Source organism: Callospermophilus lateralis, chromosome 10 (assembly GCF_048772815.1).
Source record: "Callospermophilus lateralis isolate mCalLat2 chromosome 10, mCalLat2.hap1, whole genome shotgun sequence".
NCBI lineage: Eukaryota > Metazoa > Chordata > Mammalia > Rodentia > Sciuridae > Callospermophilus > Callospermophilus lateralis.
The window spans coordinates 16,853,369-16,871,412 of record NC_135314.1 but is presented as its reverse complement, the minus strand read 5'-3'; the positions used below and the strand labels follow the sequence as shown (position 1 = coordinate 16,871,412).

The 18,044-nt window shown below is 37.6% G+C and overlaps 1 protein-coding gene across 1 annotated transcript in view; it reads right to left on the bottom strand.

The window, feature by feature from the left end:
* Positions 1-4,702: 4,702 nt before the first annotated feature.
* Positions 4,703-18,044, bottom strand: part of Cyyr1 (cysteine and tyrosine rich 1) — a 107,117-nt gene continuing 93,775 nt past the window's right edge. Inside the window, exon 4 of the mRNA XM_076868103.2 lies at positions 4,703-8,928. Within this exon, the coding sequence (XP_076724218.1) occupies positions 8,795-8,928 (134 nt within the window). The 3' untranslated portion in view covers positions 4,703-8,794. The remainder of the gene's footprint in view (positions 8,929-18,044) is intronic.

Here is an 18,044-nt window from a genome sequence, read left to right as displayed (position 1 = left end):
TGGGAGAGAATCAAATGTAAATTAAACACAGAGGGCCTCAAAACAGTGCTATGCCCACAGACATACAAAACTTGTTATTATTGCTATTTAAGGTAATGCATTTCTAGGGATGATTCCACTGGGAATCAATCTTTTCCCTGGGCTGTTCCTGCTCTTCAGAACTTGGATAAATGCACCACTATGCTCCCTAGATATTTAACAATCACAGCACAAAAGCTGGCTGCCATTTGGTACCCATTTCCAGCCAGTTTTGTTTTGTTTCATTTCAGAATATTCAGTAGTTGTTCAAGACATCCAGAAGAAATGGCAAAACAAAAGCTGTGGCATCTTATCATAGTATAAAATGCTTTTAGTGTATCTTTTGAACATTGCCCGTGACGTTAAAATTATATTAGAATCCATGGAAATGTGATTTGTAAGGCAAATCTTTTTATATAAAAAAGGAGCAGCTCCATTTTAATTTGGAGAATTGTGAAGTGCCTCTCCCATCCTGGCTTGTTGGTTTGTTCCCACTGTATGAGTCAGTATAGATTAGCATGTGCATTTTAGAAATGGATGCGATTAAAACCGAGTTTAACACCCAAATTCACCAGTCTCTGGACTGACACAGATCATCAATGAAAAACTCCCAAATTCCAACCCTTTGTCTAGTTCTTCGATCCACACCTTGGATTCTTGGATTCTAGCCCCCACTTAGAATGTTACTCACTATAATCTCATTTCCTCTCAACAATTTTTTTTTTTCAGTGCTAGGGATTAAACCCAGGGTGGCATGCATGTTAGGCAAGCCCTCTGTCTACTGCAAAGATATTTCCCCAGTCTTCTTAACATTTCTAAATGTCAACTATTATTTGCTGACTACATATTCAGCCACTAGTTTCATGAGTCAAATATGTAAGTACCCACCTGGACTGCAAATATCTAAGAGACAGTCCCTGCTCTCAAAGAGCTTATAGTCTTAAGGGGGAGATAGTTGTTTAAACAAATCTGGGCCAAGGTTGTGAGGGGGCACAAAACAGGTGCAAAAAAAAAAAAAAAAAAAAAAAAAAGGAAAGAGGTGAGAAACAATTATCAAGGGAGAAGTTAATAAAGTCCACTCCCCAGAGTACAAGCCCTTTTGCTAGGTCTGTACAGATGAGGACAGCTTCTGTAGAATAAACTAGAGGCATATTTACCCCAAGAAAAGCTGGGAGGGGAGTGAGCTTAACATGCCCTGCCCCATGGTGGGGAGTCTCATATGCTTTTTCACATGCAAACTGGAAGCTGAATTCTGAATATCTAACCCTTCTAGACAAACCCAGAGAAAATGATCCACACCCTATGTGATAAACAAGACATTAACTGTTAATAAGATACAGAAATGAGGAATCAGATCACTTGGTTGTCTTTGGATTTTAGTCAGTAAAAAAATAATTGATCTGTCTTTCAGGTCATGGAAACAGTGCTAGATCTCTTATTCATTTTATCATCCGCAGCCAAACGTGATTCAGAAAATGACGCCTCTGCCGCTTTCTCACACTTAGAAATGGCAGGTGGCACAAACTCCAAAATTACTCATGACTGGAGGAGAAGAGAAGCAGAAGAAAAGAGAGTCTGGGAACAATGTTTTGACCAATGTTTCTTCATGAGTCCAGTGAAACTGAACCTTTCTAACACATGTTTCTGCTGCTCCAAACATTTCCTTGGATATATTGTGTCTCCATTTTTAGCAAAGATATTCAGGATTAGGTTAGGTAGCAACTTGAGCCACTGAACACTCATCTGGAAACTTGTCTTGGAATTCTTTTCTCGGTGGAGATTAAATATCTTGGAACAAAGTTGAAACAAAGGTTAGAACCGGGACTGTGTGAACACTTGTCCATAAAGATATGTGGTATGTGGTGTATTTCCTTCTCTGCCAAATGTGATGTGCAGCTCATAAATGAAGTTTATGAGAAACACAAACCTGAGTGTCTCCTTTTGATATTCCTCAGGAATGCAGCCTTATCTAGTTAGTGTGGCCTTTGAATGCTGCCAGATCCAGTCCTCTCTTGTTAGTTCAATAAAAGCAATTTGATCACAGCCAGGCAGAGCCCTGGGATTCTTGCAGCTGCTGAGTTGGTTTGTTCTTGTTAGAGGGAAGGTATTATGTTTACACTGCTTAAACTCCAAACCATGGATTGAGGAGACTGTGATGAAATCTGGACTCTGGTATGCTGACTGCAAGATAGCTCCTGGAGCTCTTTGACTTTTAGTTTCTGCTCCCTTGTGTGATTAATCTCCCTTATGCCCCGATTCTAAGGAACAAATATGGCAAAAGTGGTGGGATGTCACTTCCAAGATTAGGTTTTTAAAGTCTGGGACGCCTGTCTTGCTAGCACTGTCTTTTATGAGGATTTTCTCACTGTACGTCTCTTCTTGTTGGCTCAATTGCTCTGGGGAAGCAAATTGCCATGTTTTGAGATGCCCCATAGAGAGGCCCATGTGGCAGGAAATAGAAGGTGGCCTCAGGCTAATCGCCAATGAAGAGTTGAAAAGGGTCTTTAGTCCAAAAGCCTTCAAGGAACTGAATCTCATCAACAAGTCTGCATGGGACTGTAACCTGGGAGAGTCCCTGAGATCCTAAAAAGCTATTTCCAGGGTTCAGTTCTATAGAAACTGAGAAAGTAAATATTGTTTCAAGCATGGAGTTTTGAGGGACTGTTACATAGCCATGAGTAAGAACAACTGATTACAGAAGTAATAAGGTTTTGGGTGGGGCACAAATATTGGAAAAAGAATACATATAAACATTTGCATCTGAGTCACCAACTCAAATGGTCTTTGTGACAGATGTCTTACATATATTGTCTATGATAATTGCAACAACCTGGCAAGGGTAGTGTTGTTCACATATTTTGGAAGAAGTAGATATTCTGGAAATCCAGTTACTTGACTCAGAACATATGGTTAGAAGACGAGAGTGATGAGAGAGACCAGTGTCTCCTTCACTCGAGTCTGGCTCTTTCCTTTACATTTAGAGATAAGAGAAGGGGGCAGAGTTGGGGGGCAATCAGAATCACCTGCAGATCTTTTCAAAGTTACTGATGTCACTCTCCTTCTCTAGAGGTACTGACAGTGTGAAGTGAAATATATCATAATGAGGTTTACAGGAAAAACACTGACCTTACACAAGTTCAGCCTTACCCTTTGCAGCTAGGATAAGTGAGTAGAAAGTAAACTTTGTTCATTCCTAGAAGTTTCTGATGGAGAATTTGGTAGCCTTTAAAAGCCTGCTTAGAGAAGTGATCTCGTGACTTTGGTGTTCTGGTCTTAGGTTGTTTGATGAAGTTAAAAAACAACAGTGCCCAGGGTTGCTATTTGATGGTTTGTATATATCGTCCAATGAGTGCTAAACCCTACCTCACCTACAACCAGGAGTTAGCAAAATGAATTTGGCTAAACAAGCACAAGTTGGGAATGAAAGGAATATGTGGTGAGTTTTGTTTCATTTAGTGTGAGAACAAGGTTATAAAAAAAAAAAAAAAAACAGAAGGAAACCTTGTAGGACTGCACCAGGAAGGTGAGTGTTGTTGATGTAGAAAAAGCCTTCCATTCACTCCTCCAGCAGAACCGTTTTTCGAGTCCGTTAGCCTTGTGATGGCCTCTAGTAATAGCCATTGACCAGAAAGCAGAGAATGACCTGCTTGAGGACCCATGAGCTACTTTCTTATTTCTACAAGTCCTGCCCACAGAAGCCCTTTCACATCCATGTAAAGCACCTAATAAATGGAGTGAAAGGGCTTCTGTGGGCAGGACTTGTAGAACATAAGAAGTAGCTCATGGGTCCTCATGCAGGTCATTTCTTGCTTTCATGTCAATGGCTATTAATAGAGGACATCACAAACAACTGACAAAGTCCATAGGTTCTGCTGGAGGAGATGAATGGAGAGGCTTCTTCTTCAACACCTTCCTGCTACCTCATTGATTTTTTTTTTTTTTTCCTCTTGGGATACTGGGGATGTCCAGGGTCTTGCATATTCTAGGCCAGCTCTGCCACTGAGCCACACCACAGCACTACATCGTTTCATTTTACATAGGCTTTTCTGGGCACCATTAACCAATAGTTAGTCACCAGCCATATGAGACTAGGCATCAATTGCAATGGGGTTAGTGGGACTAAAGAAGAGAAATTTTTTTGGGGGGGTGGGTATGTATATGTGTGCTAGGGATGGAACATAGGAACTCAGGCATGCTAGGCAAGTGCTTTACCACTGAGCTACATCTCCAGCCCAAGAAATGAAATTTTCACCCAATTTACATTCAATTAATTTTAATTTATATGATTACATGTAGTTGGCAACTACTGTGTTGGATAGCACAGTTCTAGAGGCTGTTCTCATTATACTGATTTTTCACTAATTTATTTTTAGTTCATGTTTGTAGAACATTTTCCAAGAGTCAGGCACTATACTTATAATTTTGCATATATTCATACAATTTTCACAAAACCTGATGAGGCCCATAATATTACTTACATTTTCCAGAGCAGAAAGTTGAATCTTAGAGAGATGAAGTCAACTGCTTCAAATCACAGAAGCAGGAGATAGGATTAAAAAAAAATTCTGTCTGGCTCTAACCTTTATTTCCTGTACAGAACAATGAGGCTGAGTAGGAATGCGGCGGGTGTTGTGTTTATGTGTGTGTGAGTGTGTGTGTGTGAAAAAAATGGACTCAAGACAACTAAAATATAACCCTTGTTATAATGGGTTCTTTCATTTTATTGCTAATTGTAAACAGTTTGGCCACAGCAAATATGTTAGTTTGTAAATCACCACAATTTAAAGCTTTCACATCACTTCCTGTTTCCCCTTGAAGCTGCATCATCTGTGAAAATAATCATTGAAGTTCAAAAGTCTATAATGTGCACAATTGTGATACTGTTACACTAAACACAAGTAGTAAAAATACTCATCTATTGTTGGAATATAGGTTTGTATCCCTTAAGGAGGGCATAAACACAGGAGAGATGATATGGAATGAAAGGGCTTCTGTGGGGGGGACTTGTAGAACATAAGAAGTAGCCAATCAACACCTGTTGATGGCAGAGATGATGAAAATCAATTTCCAATGGTCTTTCCTCTGCATGTTTTCTTCAGAAATATACAGTGTATTTGCAACCAACATTCTCAAAATTGTGGAGACCCTGGCACATTCAGTTTCATAGCTGCAGTGTAATTGGATCTGATCACACTTGCAGAGGAAAAAATAAATTAAATCATTTGTGCTGTTAACATTGCGCTAAATACCATAGTGAGTCAGGGAATCTTTCAATAGAATAGACTGGAACTCTTGAATACTGTGCATGTTCATGAGTAAGAAAATCAACTGTGCCTAAAAATTAGGCAAGTGATTTCAAACAAAAGACCTCACAAGCAGGCTATATTAGGCCAGATCAATGTATTTCTAGTATAGATATTTGAATGTATATTATATAACCAGTTTCCTAACTATAAGTGCAGATACTATAATTTATACCTTAAGGAATTTCCTTTGATCGTTTTATTTAGCAAAATTCTTAACAACATTTTAGGATTTCACCAAACAATGGTGATGATAGTGGATTAAGCATTTTAGGTTTAATTGTATAGTGACACAAAAGTCCTATCATCTATCCCCAAAGTTCAGTATACAATTTTAAATATATGAAAGGATCCATATAAAATATAAATGTTAAGGTCACTTCCAGCCAAATATGGCACATTTGAATTATTTATTAAGTGCTTTTATATCTAAAGGTAGGCACTTCATAAAATTTACATTTTGGTAAAAGGCAACCGTGTGATGTCAATATCTTATCCTTTTTCATTTGCTAGTTATCTTTTCCAAGAGAATAGATAACCATAGTTTTACAAAAGAGGAATATAAATTTGTCTCAGTTACATTTAAATGGACTCCCACAGAAGGCAAACCAAATTGTATTTTTCTCTTTTCTTTTTGTTAATCTATTTTATGTTTTCATGGTTAAGTTCTGAGATTTTACTGATATAAAATCTATAGGAATATTTGCCTTCTTATCTTTTACTTTAAAGTGAAGCTTTTATTGCCTGTAGAACTTGATATAGTTTCTCCTTCATCACTGGAAAACGTCATAAATCCACTGACCAGTCAGATGATTTTTTAGGAGGTGGCAGCTTGTAGCAACTGGGTTTTAACTCTCAAAGTAAATAAGTAAGAATCAATCGTTGCTTTTATTTTTAGAACCATAGAAACTCCCTTGTATTAAAAAAAAATGAGCAGAACTTTTGGGTGTCCAATGGGCTTATCTACCATTTGATTTAGGTATCCTTTCTAGATCATATATTAGGTTCGTTTTGAAGTCTTCATTACAGGAAGTTTTATAAAACAGTTTTGTCAATAGGAAAGCTCTCAATGCTGTTTTTAAATAGAGGGATACCTTGGAGATATTGTGGGTTCAGTTCTAGACCACCACAATAAAATGAATAGCATAATAAAGTGAGTCACAATTTTTTGGCTTCCCAGTGACTATTAAAGTTAGGTTCACATTGTACTGAGTCTAACTGTGCAATAACATTATGTCTGAATAATGTTTTTATTGCTAAAAATGATAAGGATCATCTCAGTCAGCATTGGATCATAATATTTTTGCTGGTGGAGGGTCCTTAACTCAACTTTGGTGGCTGCTAACTGATCAAAGTGGTGTTTAATAAAGGATGGGGAGGAGGTTGCAATTTCTAAAAATCAGGCAAAAGTAGAGTCTGACACATAGTTTGACTTTTTCATGAAAGATTTCTCTGTAGCATATAATGTTGTTTGATAGCATTTTATCTACATTAGAACTTTTTTAAAAATTACAGTATATTGTCTCAAATACTAACGCTAATTTGTCAACTAATATTTTGTACTATTCTAAATCCCTTGTGTTTATTTCAACAATGGTCACAGCATTTTTACCAGGAGTTGATTCTACCTCTGTAAACTATAATTTCTTTAAAAGAATTTTTTTTTCTGAGTAATAGATCTCAATACTGGGCTTAAAATATTCAGTAACCTGTGTTGTAAATAGGCTTTCTTGTTCCATGAATAGAGCACAAGAACAGTATATTCAGTATAACTTTCAGAAATTTAGGATTTTCAGAATGACAAATGAGCATTGGCTTCCATTTAGAGTTACCAGCCATATTAGTCCCTTAAAAAAATTGAATCATCCTGTTCTTTGAAGCTCTGAGGTCAGACATTGACTTCTCCATAGCTCTGAAACTCCTGGGTAGTATCTTCTTTCAATATAAGGCTGTTTCCTTGACATTGAAAATATGTTGTTTAAAAAACTAAAAATAAAATCTGTTTAGCCTTTTCATGAATTACCTGAGCTAGGTGTTCTAGAGAACTTGCTGCAGCTTCTTCTATATAGGCACTTGTTTCGCTTGTGCTGTCTTGTTATGGAGATGGTTTCTTTCCTTAAACCTCATGTCCTGAGCTCTGCTAACTTCCAACTGTTCTTCTGCAGCTCGCTCAACTCTCTTGGCCTTTATCAAATTGAAGAGAGGATTAGGCTTTGGCTTAAAAAAATGTTGTGGCTGGTTTGATCTTCTATCCAGAAAGTTTTACCCACTAAAACGTCCTCCATACCAGCAATAAGGCTACTTCTCTTTCTTATCTGCATTGGAGTAACACTTTCAATTTCCTTCAAGATTTTTTTTTTTTTTTTTTTTTTTTTTATGTTCACAACTTGGTTTACTACTGCAAGAGGCTGAGCTTTCAGCTGTCTCTGCATTCTACATGCCTCTCGTTGAGCTTGGTCATTTCTAGTGCATGATTTTAAAAGGAGAGATCTGTGACTCCTCCTTTCAGTTAAACACATAGGGTTATTAATTGACAGAATCTCAACTTTTTTTTATATATATTTTAGGGAATAGGAAGTCCCAACGGGGACAGTCAGTTGGTAGTGCAGTTGGAACATTCACAATATTTACCCTTTGTTGAGCTCCTTGCCTTACTTGGGCACAGTTTGTAGCGTATCAAAACAACTGCTATAGTAACATCAAAGATCACTGATCACAGATCACCATAACAGATACAATAATAATGAAAAAGGTTTGAGATACTGTAATATCTCAAAATGTGAGACAGAGTCAAGAAGTGACTGTATACTACTGGAAAAATGGGGCTGATGAACTTACCCAATGCAGGCTTGCCATAAACCCCCATTCTGTAAAAAATGCATTTTTTTTTTCTGTGAAGCACAGTAAAGAAAAGTGCAATAAAATGAGGTATGCCTGTACTAAAAACCAAAGTCCCCTCTGGTAACTTTCATCCAGTGCCTCAAACAGTGGCAGGCACATATTAGGCCTCAGATACTCAATATACATATATTAATAAAAGAAAGAAGGAGCAATTCTGGTTCTGACTTTAAAGCTACATAGAATAAAGCTGTTGGCTTATGTAGTCCAGGCCATTCTCCTGTTCTACTGCGGTGTTCTCTCTTACAGGATCTATACTGAAACTTCCTTCATCTAGTCTTTAAACATCAGTTATGAGAAATTCTCTCAATCTCATTCCTCTTCTTTGAATGTGCTTAAGTGGATCAGATCCCTTAAAACGTGATTTTTGAAGAACCATGCAAAATAATCCACATGGGGATCAGCTCTGATCAGGGTGGGAACCCTGTGCCTCTTAGCACAGACGGTCCACCAGAAATAGTATCTGACCCATAAAAGTATTCCTTAGAGCAATCCTTTCCTGTTTGTTTAGGAGTAGAGGCATTTTAATCTAGGCAAGATCACTGATGGACACATATTCTGTTCCAGGAGAAACATTATTTCCGTGAATGTCCAGGATAAGGAGGGGGTGGAGAATTCTGTGCTGAGGCCTGTGGAGTTGGGGAATATGGAGGAGGCAAGTCTGCACAGTATTCCATCTCGTGGTCGTAACCATAGGGGGGTGGTGGCACTGAAAAAGAAAAGGAAGAGACCATCAGGCATTTGGAGAGTATTCAAGAGTCATACTTGGACCACTGGACTGGATACTTTGATAGGGAGCATAATTTTTGTCTGAAAAAGATTTTTTTCCAGGTCAAAAATACATACTGTGAAAGGATAAGTGTTGTGAAATGTGGCAAATGGATGGAGGTGTTTAGAATTGGAGGCCTAGGGAGAGATCCTCGGAAGTATGATGCTAAGGAGCAAAGAGAGAAAAAGATGAGGAACAATTCAAGTTTGACCCAAAGCAAAGAAGCAGGAGAGAGCACTGTTGTTTAAGCAAGATGCCTGTGGAGGGGAAATAGGGAAAGACATTGTGGAGAGTGGCTACATTATCATGGCAGGCTGCGAGTGTCTTTATGGTGTGCACTGCAGAGTTATCAGAGATGTTTTTTAATTTATTAGTGAATATGTTTTGGGAAAAGGATTCCTTTTTTGGGGGGGTAGGGGTACCAGGGATTGAACTCAGGGGCATTCAACCACTGAGCCACATCTCCAGCTCTATTTATTGTATTTTCTTTTAGAGACAGGGTCTCACTGAGTTGCTTAGTGCCTTGCTTTTGCTGTGGCTGGCTTTGAACTTGTAATACTCTTGCCTCTGTCTCCGAAGCTGCTGGGATTATAGGCATGCACCACTGTGCCTGGCAGGAAGACGATGCTTTAAGCAGCATGGACACAAGAAAACTGAAGAAAAGGTGAACTGATTTAGGAGCATACCTAAGAGATGTTTTAGTCAGCTTTTTCCACTGCTGTGACTAAAAGACCCAAGCAAAACAGAGGAGGAAAAGTTTATTTGAGGGCTCATAGTTTCAGAGGTCTCAGTCCATAGACATCAGACCGTGTTCTTCAGGGCTCAAGGTGATGTTCTTCAGAACATAATGGTGAAAGAGGGAAGCAATTCACATCATGATCAGGAAGCTGAGAGAAACTCCACTTGCCAGATACAAAAACATACCCCCAAAGCATGCTCCCAATGACCCACCTCCTCCAGCCGCACCCTACCCACCTTCAGCTACCATTCAGTTAATCTCTACAAGGGGATTAATTCATCAATTGGGTTAAGGCTCTCATAACCCAATCAGTTCTCTTCTAAACCTTCTTGCATTGTCCCCCACATGAGCTCTTGGGGGACCCCTCACAGTCAAACAATAATAAGGGATTCATGATAATGAGGAGAAAACATTCATATATGCCCTGATGAGCCAAGCATTTTGAGTACTTAGGTGATTAGGGGATGCCTGGGTATGTGGAAAAAGGGATGACAGTGAGAAAGAAGATGCAAAAGTATGATTGCTCCATTGATCTATCAATCTATCTACTCTATGTGACAAGCAGGTTTCGGATTGATGAATTTAATTTTCTAAATATTTGAAAAAATTGTCTTGAATTTATTTATATATGTGTTTTAAAATCACAATTAAAACACTTTATGATGACTACGTATGGATGTCTATTTTGTAGTGATCTCAATCCTGTCTCCAAGATCAGAAGAGAGACTCCCCTTTAAGCTGAATTTCATCCAGCTCTTTGAGGAATTAATCACTCTGCAACAGCTGAGCAACCCCTCAGCAGCCATTCTGAAGGTATAGCAGAAGCTGAATCATCCTCAGGATCCTGGCTGTGTTTGGAAATCAACATGCCTTAATTGGTTACTGTGAATGCAGCCTCAATCTCAAGATCTATGTCATGATAATGCAAATGAATGCCTAAGCCTTAAACATTAGAATGCAACTGTCTATATAAATATATTTCTAAGTGTCTTCTAAATTGTGCTCCTTCTACTAAGAACTTAGCCATGTTCTGCTAAACAGAGATAGACAAACATGGGGCCTCAATTGCTAGGCTCCTGCCAAGTATGTTTCCTTTTGGATTGCTCTGGCTTGCCTCTTTGTCAAGTGCTTGATCATGGAGCCATTTACAGACCTCCTTATAGTCGGAGGATATGATGATGCGGAACTGAGTCACCTACAGAAAGGGGAAGAAGGAGCCAGAAAACTAAGTGAGATGTTCCTGAGGGTGGTCGCTAAGTCCCTGATGGACACTGAGCAGGCTGAGGGCTTTCAGCAGAGGATGCAGTTCTGGAAAAAAAATCGATGAGGGCGTTTTCAGTCTCTAACACTCCTTCAACCTGCGCTACCCTAAGCTGTGTTTTCTACAACACTGTGGAATAACCACACACTTTCCCTCTGAACTTTACGACTTGTTGGCTGCATTAAGTCTTAAGAGGACTTAGATAAAAAAGGTTTCTGAAAAACTTTATCCAAATCAAAGAAGGGAACACTACAGCCTTCCTGTAAAGTCCAATTTGACCCCCATTCCACAGCTTCCTGTGGCAGTAAAGCTGTACATTGTGGATTTTCCCCTTCCTGCTTAAGGAACATACTCTGACTTATTCTGCCAATTGACTCTACACCAGTCCATGTCTTGGACTCCTGGTGTGTGTTGCTGTATCCATAACAAAGTGTCTGCACTGGGCCATCTGCATAAAAACTGCTGGATGATGTATCAGTGAGATATCCTTAGTGTATCCACAGCTGCATGTTGAACATGAACATCTCAGGTATGAAACAGTGTTCTTTTATACATATAACCTCAGAATTTTGATAAAGCAATAACATAATATTGAAAATTAGTATTTTAAGGATGATCCATCATGAAATTAACATGGTGCATTTTTATCATAACTGTTGCTAGAAAATATTTTCCAATGATACTTGTATACTGGTGGACTTTGTTATCCTTCTTACTGATAATAAGTTCTGCTAGGAAGTAAACTTTTCAAGGTATCAATCAATTATAGACTTCTTGATTAACCCTCAGAGTTTTTGTTCTTTTTTATACCTGAAATAATCTTTGAAAAAAATGTGTGGATGCAGTGGAGAGCCTTTAAAACTCTTTCATAACCAATATATAATTCTTTGCTATAAGTTGGGTAACTTACGCCATGTCAGATGTAGTTGTCTATAACATAAAAAAAAAAAAAATAATGGAGGAACACTATAAAATTCAGAGGAGGAATTTAGAATGTTCACCCACTCAGACCACTATTTTTAAAATAGATGCCTGGTGTCATCAAAACTATTCAACATTATTATATCTTATTTGTTTTCAAAATTAATCTAAAGTGAGTTATTCTGTAAAGCAACATTTTCTTTTTTGTGTTTTTATCACTGTATTATAATTATACATAATACTGAGGTTCACTGTGACATATTCATGTATACACATAATTTACTCTAATTTATTCCCAGTATGTCTTCTTTTCCCTCTCCACCTTTCTCCCCCAGTTCCCCTTTCTCTACTCTTCAGTCTTTCCTTTCTTTATTTACATGTATACATTTTTACATTGGTAAAAGTTATGTATAAAAGTGGGATTAGTGTGGTATATTCATACGTGAATATAGCATAGGGCCTTTCTTCCTCCTTCCTCCTTGGTCTCCTTCTCTCGTCTACTGAAGTCTCTTCTATTTTCATGAAATCCATCCCTGCCTTTTAATACCTTTTTACTTTATAGCTTCTGTGTAGATGAGAGAACAAATAAAGGATCCTTGCCTTTCTGAGTCTGGCTTATTTCACTTAGCACTGTGTTCTAAACCAGTTGCATCTGTTTACCCACAAAGGATTTTAGAACATTTGTAAGTGAAAGAAAATCATCCATGATTTTGTCATCTCAATTTGACAAATAAAATCTTTACATATTATCATCCAGTTGCTTATATATATTTATATCTTTGCAGTCACATACAATGCCAAATGTTTTTCCACTTTGCATTATATCTTTTTCATTCTGCTACATATTCTTCACAGACTTATTGCTATGGTTGCATAAGATTCTCCTGATCATTCAGTTATTTTGAGGTTAAAATTCTTATTATTATAAATACGTGTGAGATGGCTATCTTCTTGCACAGAGACTTTTTCGAATGATTTCTTTAGAATAAAATTCCAGAAATTGACTAAACTGGCCAAAATAACATAAATTTTATTGTTTAGAACATACTATGATACTATTTTAAAAAGGAATTATTTCAATTTAATGAAAGAAAAAATATAGCTCTTTATTTTACTTTGTCAGTTCTTTGATAATAGCTAGGGTTTACATTATTTTACATTAGGTTTTCTGTTTTCATACCATGTGAAATTTTTGTTCTGCACTGATAACTTACAAATTGAGCTCAATTAGAGTTAAAGTATAATTAAGGTAAAAAATACAAACAACATGCAAAATTACATGCTTTTTCTTTTAGGGATAATTTGTAAAAATAGTTTATTTCATTATGCAATTTGTACCACATTAGTATACTGAAATTTAAAGCTTGTATATAACAAAATGTGCCTTTTCATCTTCATTATTCTCTGTTTTTATAAGCATATAGTCTTCTTTTTCAGATATCTGATATATAACTATTTTGAGTTTATCCATTTGTGTTTATATACTTAATGCTGCTTTACATTTGTTATTTTGCTATATGTTTTTGTATCAAAGTTTATTTTTTCTAAGTTTTTAAGTTTTGTGTAAAACAAATTATCTAAATGTGGCCTTATCAAATAACCCTCAACTTTCACATTGTTTTGCTGTGTACTTTAGATTATGTACAATTCTAATATAATGTTGTGGTTCCAAGAGGAAGGCTTTCTTAATATTAAAAATACCTCATTTAAACTACCACTGATTTTAAATGGTTTTAATGTTTGGTGGATTGCAAATCTCATCTTATTTTTAAAGACAATTTTTACTTTTTTATTGCTAGGTGCAGATCTCTTCTTCCACTCTTCCAGAACCCCTATTCACAACTCACCTGAGCCCTGCCCAGAGCAGAGGATTTAAACAGAAGCCCACAAAGCTCCTGCCAGATGGCTAGTGCCCCTGCTCAGCCACACAAACAGTACTACCTGTTTCTCTTCCACAGTGACTAAGATACTAGGAGATATTAGAACCTATTGTTCCCCTTCCGCTCAGAGGACATCAAGACAAGTCCCATCATATTTTACATCCCTCTGTTACTATGACAAGGATAACCTCCCAGAATAGGCTTCATTGTAAACTTAACCCAGGAAGCTTCTGCACATCTAATCTGATTGATTTTCCAAAGCTCCTCCACCCACTGGACTGTGCTCAGTGGAAAACAAAGCCTGCCACCACAAAAGTTCCGCGTGTCCCTGTCCCTTCCTTCACCACTCCAGTTCAGAACATGAGGAAGTTCTTTTATGATTGTGTCTGTTTCTCTGGGAAATAAGATGTGATGAAAAGACAACTGCTGAGAGTGATAAAGGCCCTAAATAGACTTTTTTTTTAGGTTTGAGAAGGGACAGGATTGCCTGAGACAGTTCACTCAGGGATGGAAGGGCACATCCAAAACACCTTTCTGCTCTAACTGAAATCTGATTTTCCACAGCAGGGTGGTTTCCTTTGCAGCACTGTCAAATTGGAACTGTTATATTTCTCCCACCTCCCACCATCTATAGGGTCAGAACGTGCTCAGAGTATCTGTGGTCTTCCTATCTATTTTTCCAACTATTGTCTATTTTCCCTCTTTAAAAATCCGAGCTCTTTTGTAACACATATGCCACCAGATTATACTACTTTCGGTTTCTTTTTATTGATGTCTCTGGCCCTTCTTGCCCCAAACCCCTATTCATTGGAGACTTAGAATCTGGTCCACCTCTTTTTCCTTCCCCTCATCTAGTACCATTTTTCTGTCATTTGAACATCCATGTAAGACCGCCTTTCAGCCCCCTGACATTTTTACTTTCAATTGTTTTCCTCATTCGTGTCATCATCAATGATGGCGCTATTTTTTAAATCTCAGTTTACAAATCTGACCAGTACCCTTTATCTTCCTAGAATGTCCATTCCACCACATCTGGGATTTCATGTTTATAGGTGGCAATTTTTTTAAAAAATCACTTTAAATGTATGTCATCTCTTTGCCATCTTCATAAAGTTCTTCTTCATTCAGCTTAGATCTATGCTTCATCACTAAGATGGTTCCTTTGCATCTATGGTCAATGATCTTATCTCTGTTTCCCCCTAGCCCTGATGAAACCCAACATTTTGGCTGCCCTTCATTTTTATCCAGGAGCTTAATGTGCCTAGAAACAAAGTACATTCATGCCAACTGATCTCACTTGAAATAAACGACCATTTTCTTAAGTGTGGCGACCCTTGGTATTGCTTGGAAATCACATATACCTTTAGGCATTTTGCACACCTCGTTTTCTGAGATGAGTTTCATGTTTTCTTCTTTGTGTTTTACCCTTTGGAGGAAAACTTCCTTCTCATTTTACTGAAAAAAAAAAAAGGCACCAGCAGAAGTGAAGATCCTCATACTCCGATCCCCACATCTACAGCTGACCTCATCCATGCACTGCCTGACTTCTGTTAAGGCACTCTCTGATTCCATCCAAGGCTACCCAGTCCACTGTGCATTAAATCCTATTCCACATACTCATGGACCCTGATTTTCAATAATCCCCTCTACCTTCAGTGTTTGTCAGTTTCCTCCTTGACCTTTCCCATCAGTGTATTTGCTAGAGGAACCAGACACCAGGATCTGGATTAACTAATGGAAAGCAAAACACCTCTGACTTCATGTCCATCCCACATTCCTTGACCCATCATATAGCAGGACACTTGAACTTGTTATCTCTGCTTCATCCTATAGTGTCTTCATGAATTTATCTGCAGTACTGATTCTATAAGTATAATTAATACAATTTCAGAGAAAGCTTTTTCACTTCATGTTTGGGTTCTCTGGAGCAGGTTACTGGAACAGCTGGTCTGGATGAAGACAACCACATTCCTTCCATCTGTTTTGTTTTCCTCCAGTAAGAGTCGTGTCTTCAAGTTCACAGTCACAACTTTATTACAGAGAACCTCTCCAGTATGGACTTTCATGTATTAGAAAGGTCACATAGGAGTTGAACTTTTTTTTTTTTTTTCATATTAAGTACAAACACAGGCATTTTCTTCAGTATAAATTTCTGGTCTTGAAAGAGGTTTGGTGAGTACTCAGAAGTCTTCCTATGTCTAGTGCATGTACTAAGGTTGCCTTTGTTTCTGAATGCAGTGAGGCATATGGAGCGTTGTTTCCCAGTGAAGTATTTTCAAGAGATATTAAAGATTACAGGCCGGTTGCTTTATAACATGTAAAAGAAAACGAAATGACTAAAACGAATGCTTTCTAACAGGAGCTAGGAGAATGTGATACAATTGCACTAACACCACAGAATGTTCCAGTGGACTGGATGAACAATTGAAGTCACAGTCCCCAGTCCTCAGCTGGCAGTACCCCAGTTAACTAGTCAAACAGAATAGGTTTGTGATTTAGAATTCCTGCCTGGCCAATGAATTTACCCTGAAAACAGCTTTCTCTAGTAATCTCCTATGAAATCTCTCCTGCGCTTGCCTTACAGGACATTCTTAAGGGCTGACCTGACTCAGTGTACCTGAATTGTGATTTTTGTTTTCAAATAAATGCTATTTATTTTAGTCTCTGGGTCAATGACAACTTGGGTTTGCCAGATATCTTTCATGCTAATGATCAGGCTGTGAACGCCCAGAAAGAACACTACAAACAGGTCCTGTATAACATCCATCTGTCCCTCTATGGTGCTCTTAATTTTGATAATCTGGCCAAGATGTATCTGAATAGTTACTCTTTTTCCTCTTATTAACTGAGAAAAAAAACATCCACTAGACATTAAACTAGACATCCGCTAAACATTAAGCACTGCAAATATCTTGCTCCTTGGCAACATTCTCCTCTAGTGTTAGTGACTGTTGATGAAGATTTTGTTCCAAATCTTATGATGATTTTAAAGGGGTAATTTCCCCCACATTCTACAGTTTCCTTCTATGTTTATCCTTGTGTTCTTCTGTTAGGAAGAGACCCTGCCCACTTCTCCAATATCTATCCATCTACCATTTCTCTCTCCTAGGAGACTCAATACTGTACTTAAAACCTCCATTTTCTTGATGGGATTAAAATCGCTTGCTTTCTTTTCTGTTTGCATTTGATTTTTATATCTGCCAATTTTTGTTACAGCTTCACTATATTTTTTTCTTTTATATGTGTATCAGCCCAACCTACTTTTCGAAAAAGGGTTAAGATGATCATTTTTCTTTGTTTACTCTGAAGTTTTCTTTGAAAAGAGTGAAAATGTACAACTCAACACTTCTTATCTTCACACTAACTATTTTAAAAATAATTGCAACTAAAGAGGACTCCTGTTTATTCTACCCAATACAGCTGAAAAGTTTAATTTGGGAAGGTCATTCTCCAAGAAAGGGTCAGAAGTGACAGCAGAATGACATTCTCCTCTCCCTGAACAGAGCAGTAGTATTCATTGCAGGGTTCCCTCTAAGTACTTTCACCATGGGACAAGACATCTTTCTTTAAGTGATGTTCTTCTCATTTATCTGGCTTCTAGGCTGTAGGACTAGACAACACAATGAGTTGGGTTGTTATCTCAATTTTCACAGGGTTAATTAATTAATGTGGGTAAAAGTCTTGTATTTCCACACATGAAAGATTTTGAAAAGCAGTCAATACCATTATGTGTGGTTTCCTGATCCTTTAAGTAAAAGCTTAATTAGTGACTTTGAGAAGGAAATGAGAAGTAATCAAGCACATTAGGCTTTTGAAGATCTAGGCTATTTTTGCAAGAAAAACACTTCCAGCATGTTCTGTTTCCAGAACAATGCATTTATTGGAATTGCAACCTACTGCTGGGACCTGCCACGATGTAAGGAGCCACTGTAGAGTTAAACAGGATTCTAGGTGCAAAACAGAAACTGCACACCTAAAAAAAATATGACCTCACTTTAAAATAGTGATATTTTCTGGTTTGATACAAGATTCGTATGTGAAGAAAGATAAAATATAAAATATTTTATAAAAGTATATTTATTTGATTTTAAATTGAATATAAACTTTTTCTTTTGGTCAAGCAGATGTGTATGTAGAGTATTACTCATGGAGCTCTTTTCCCTGCCTTCTCTCCAATTAATGTCTCTGCTTGATTTTCCTGTGTTCTGTTCTTGGGTTATGGTTCGATTCAGGGGGAAAAATGGGGAGATGTGAA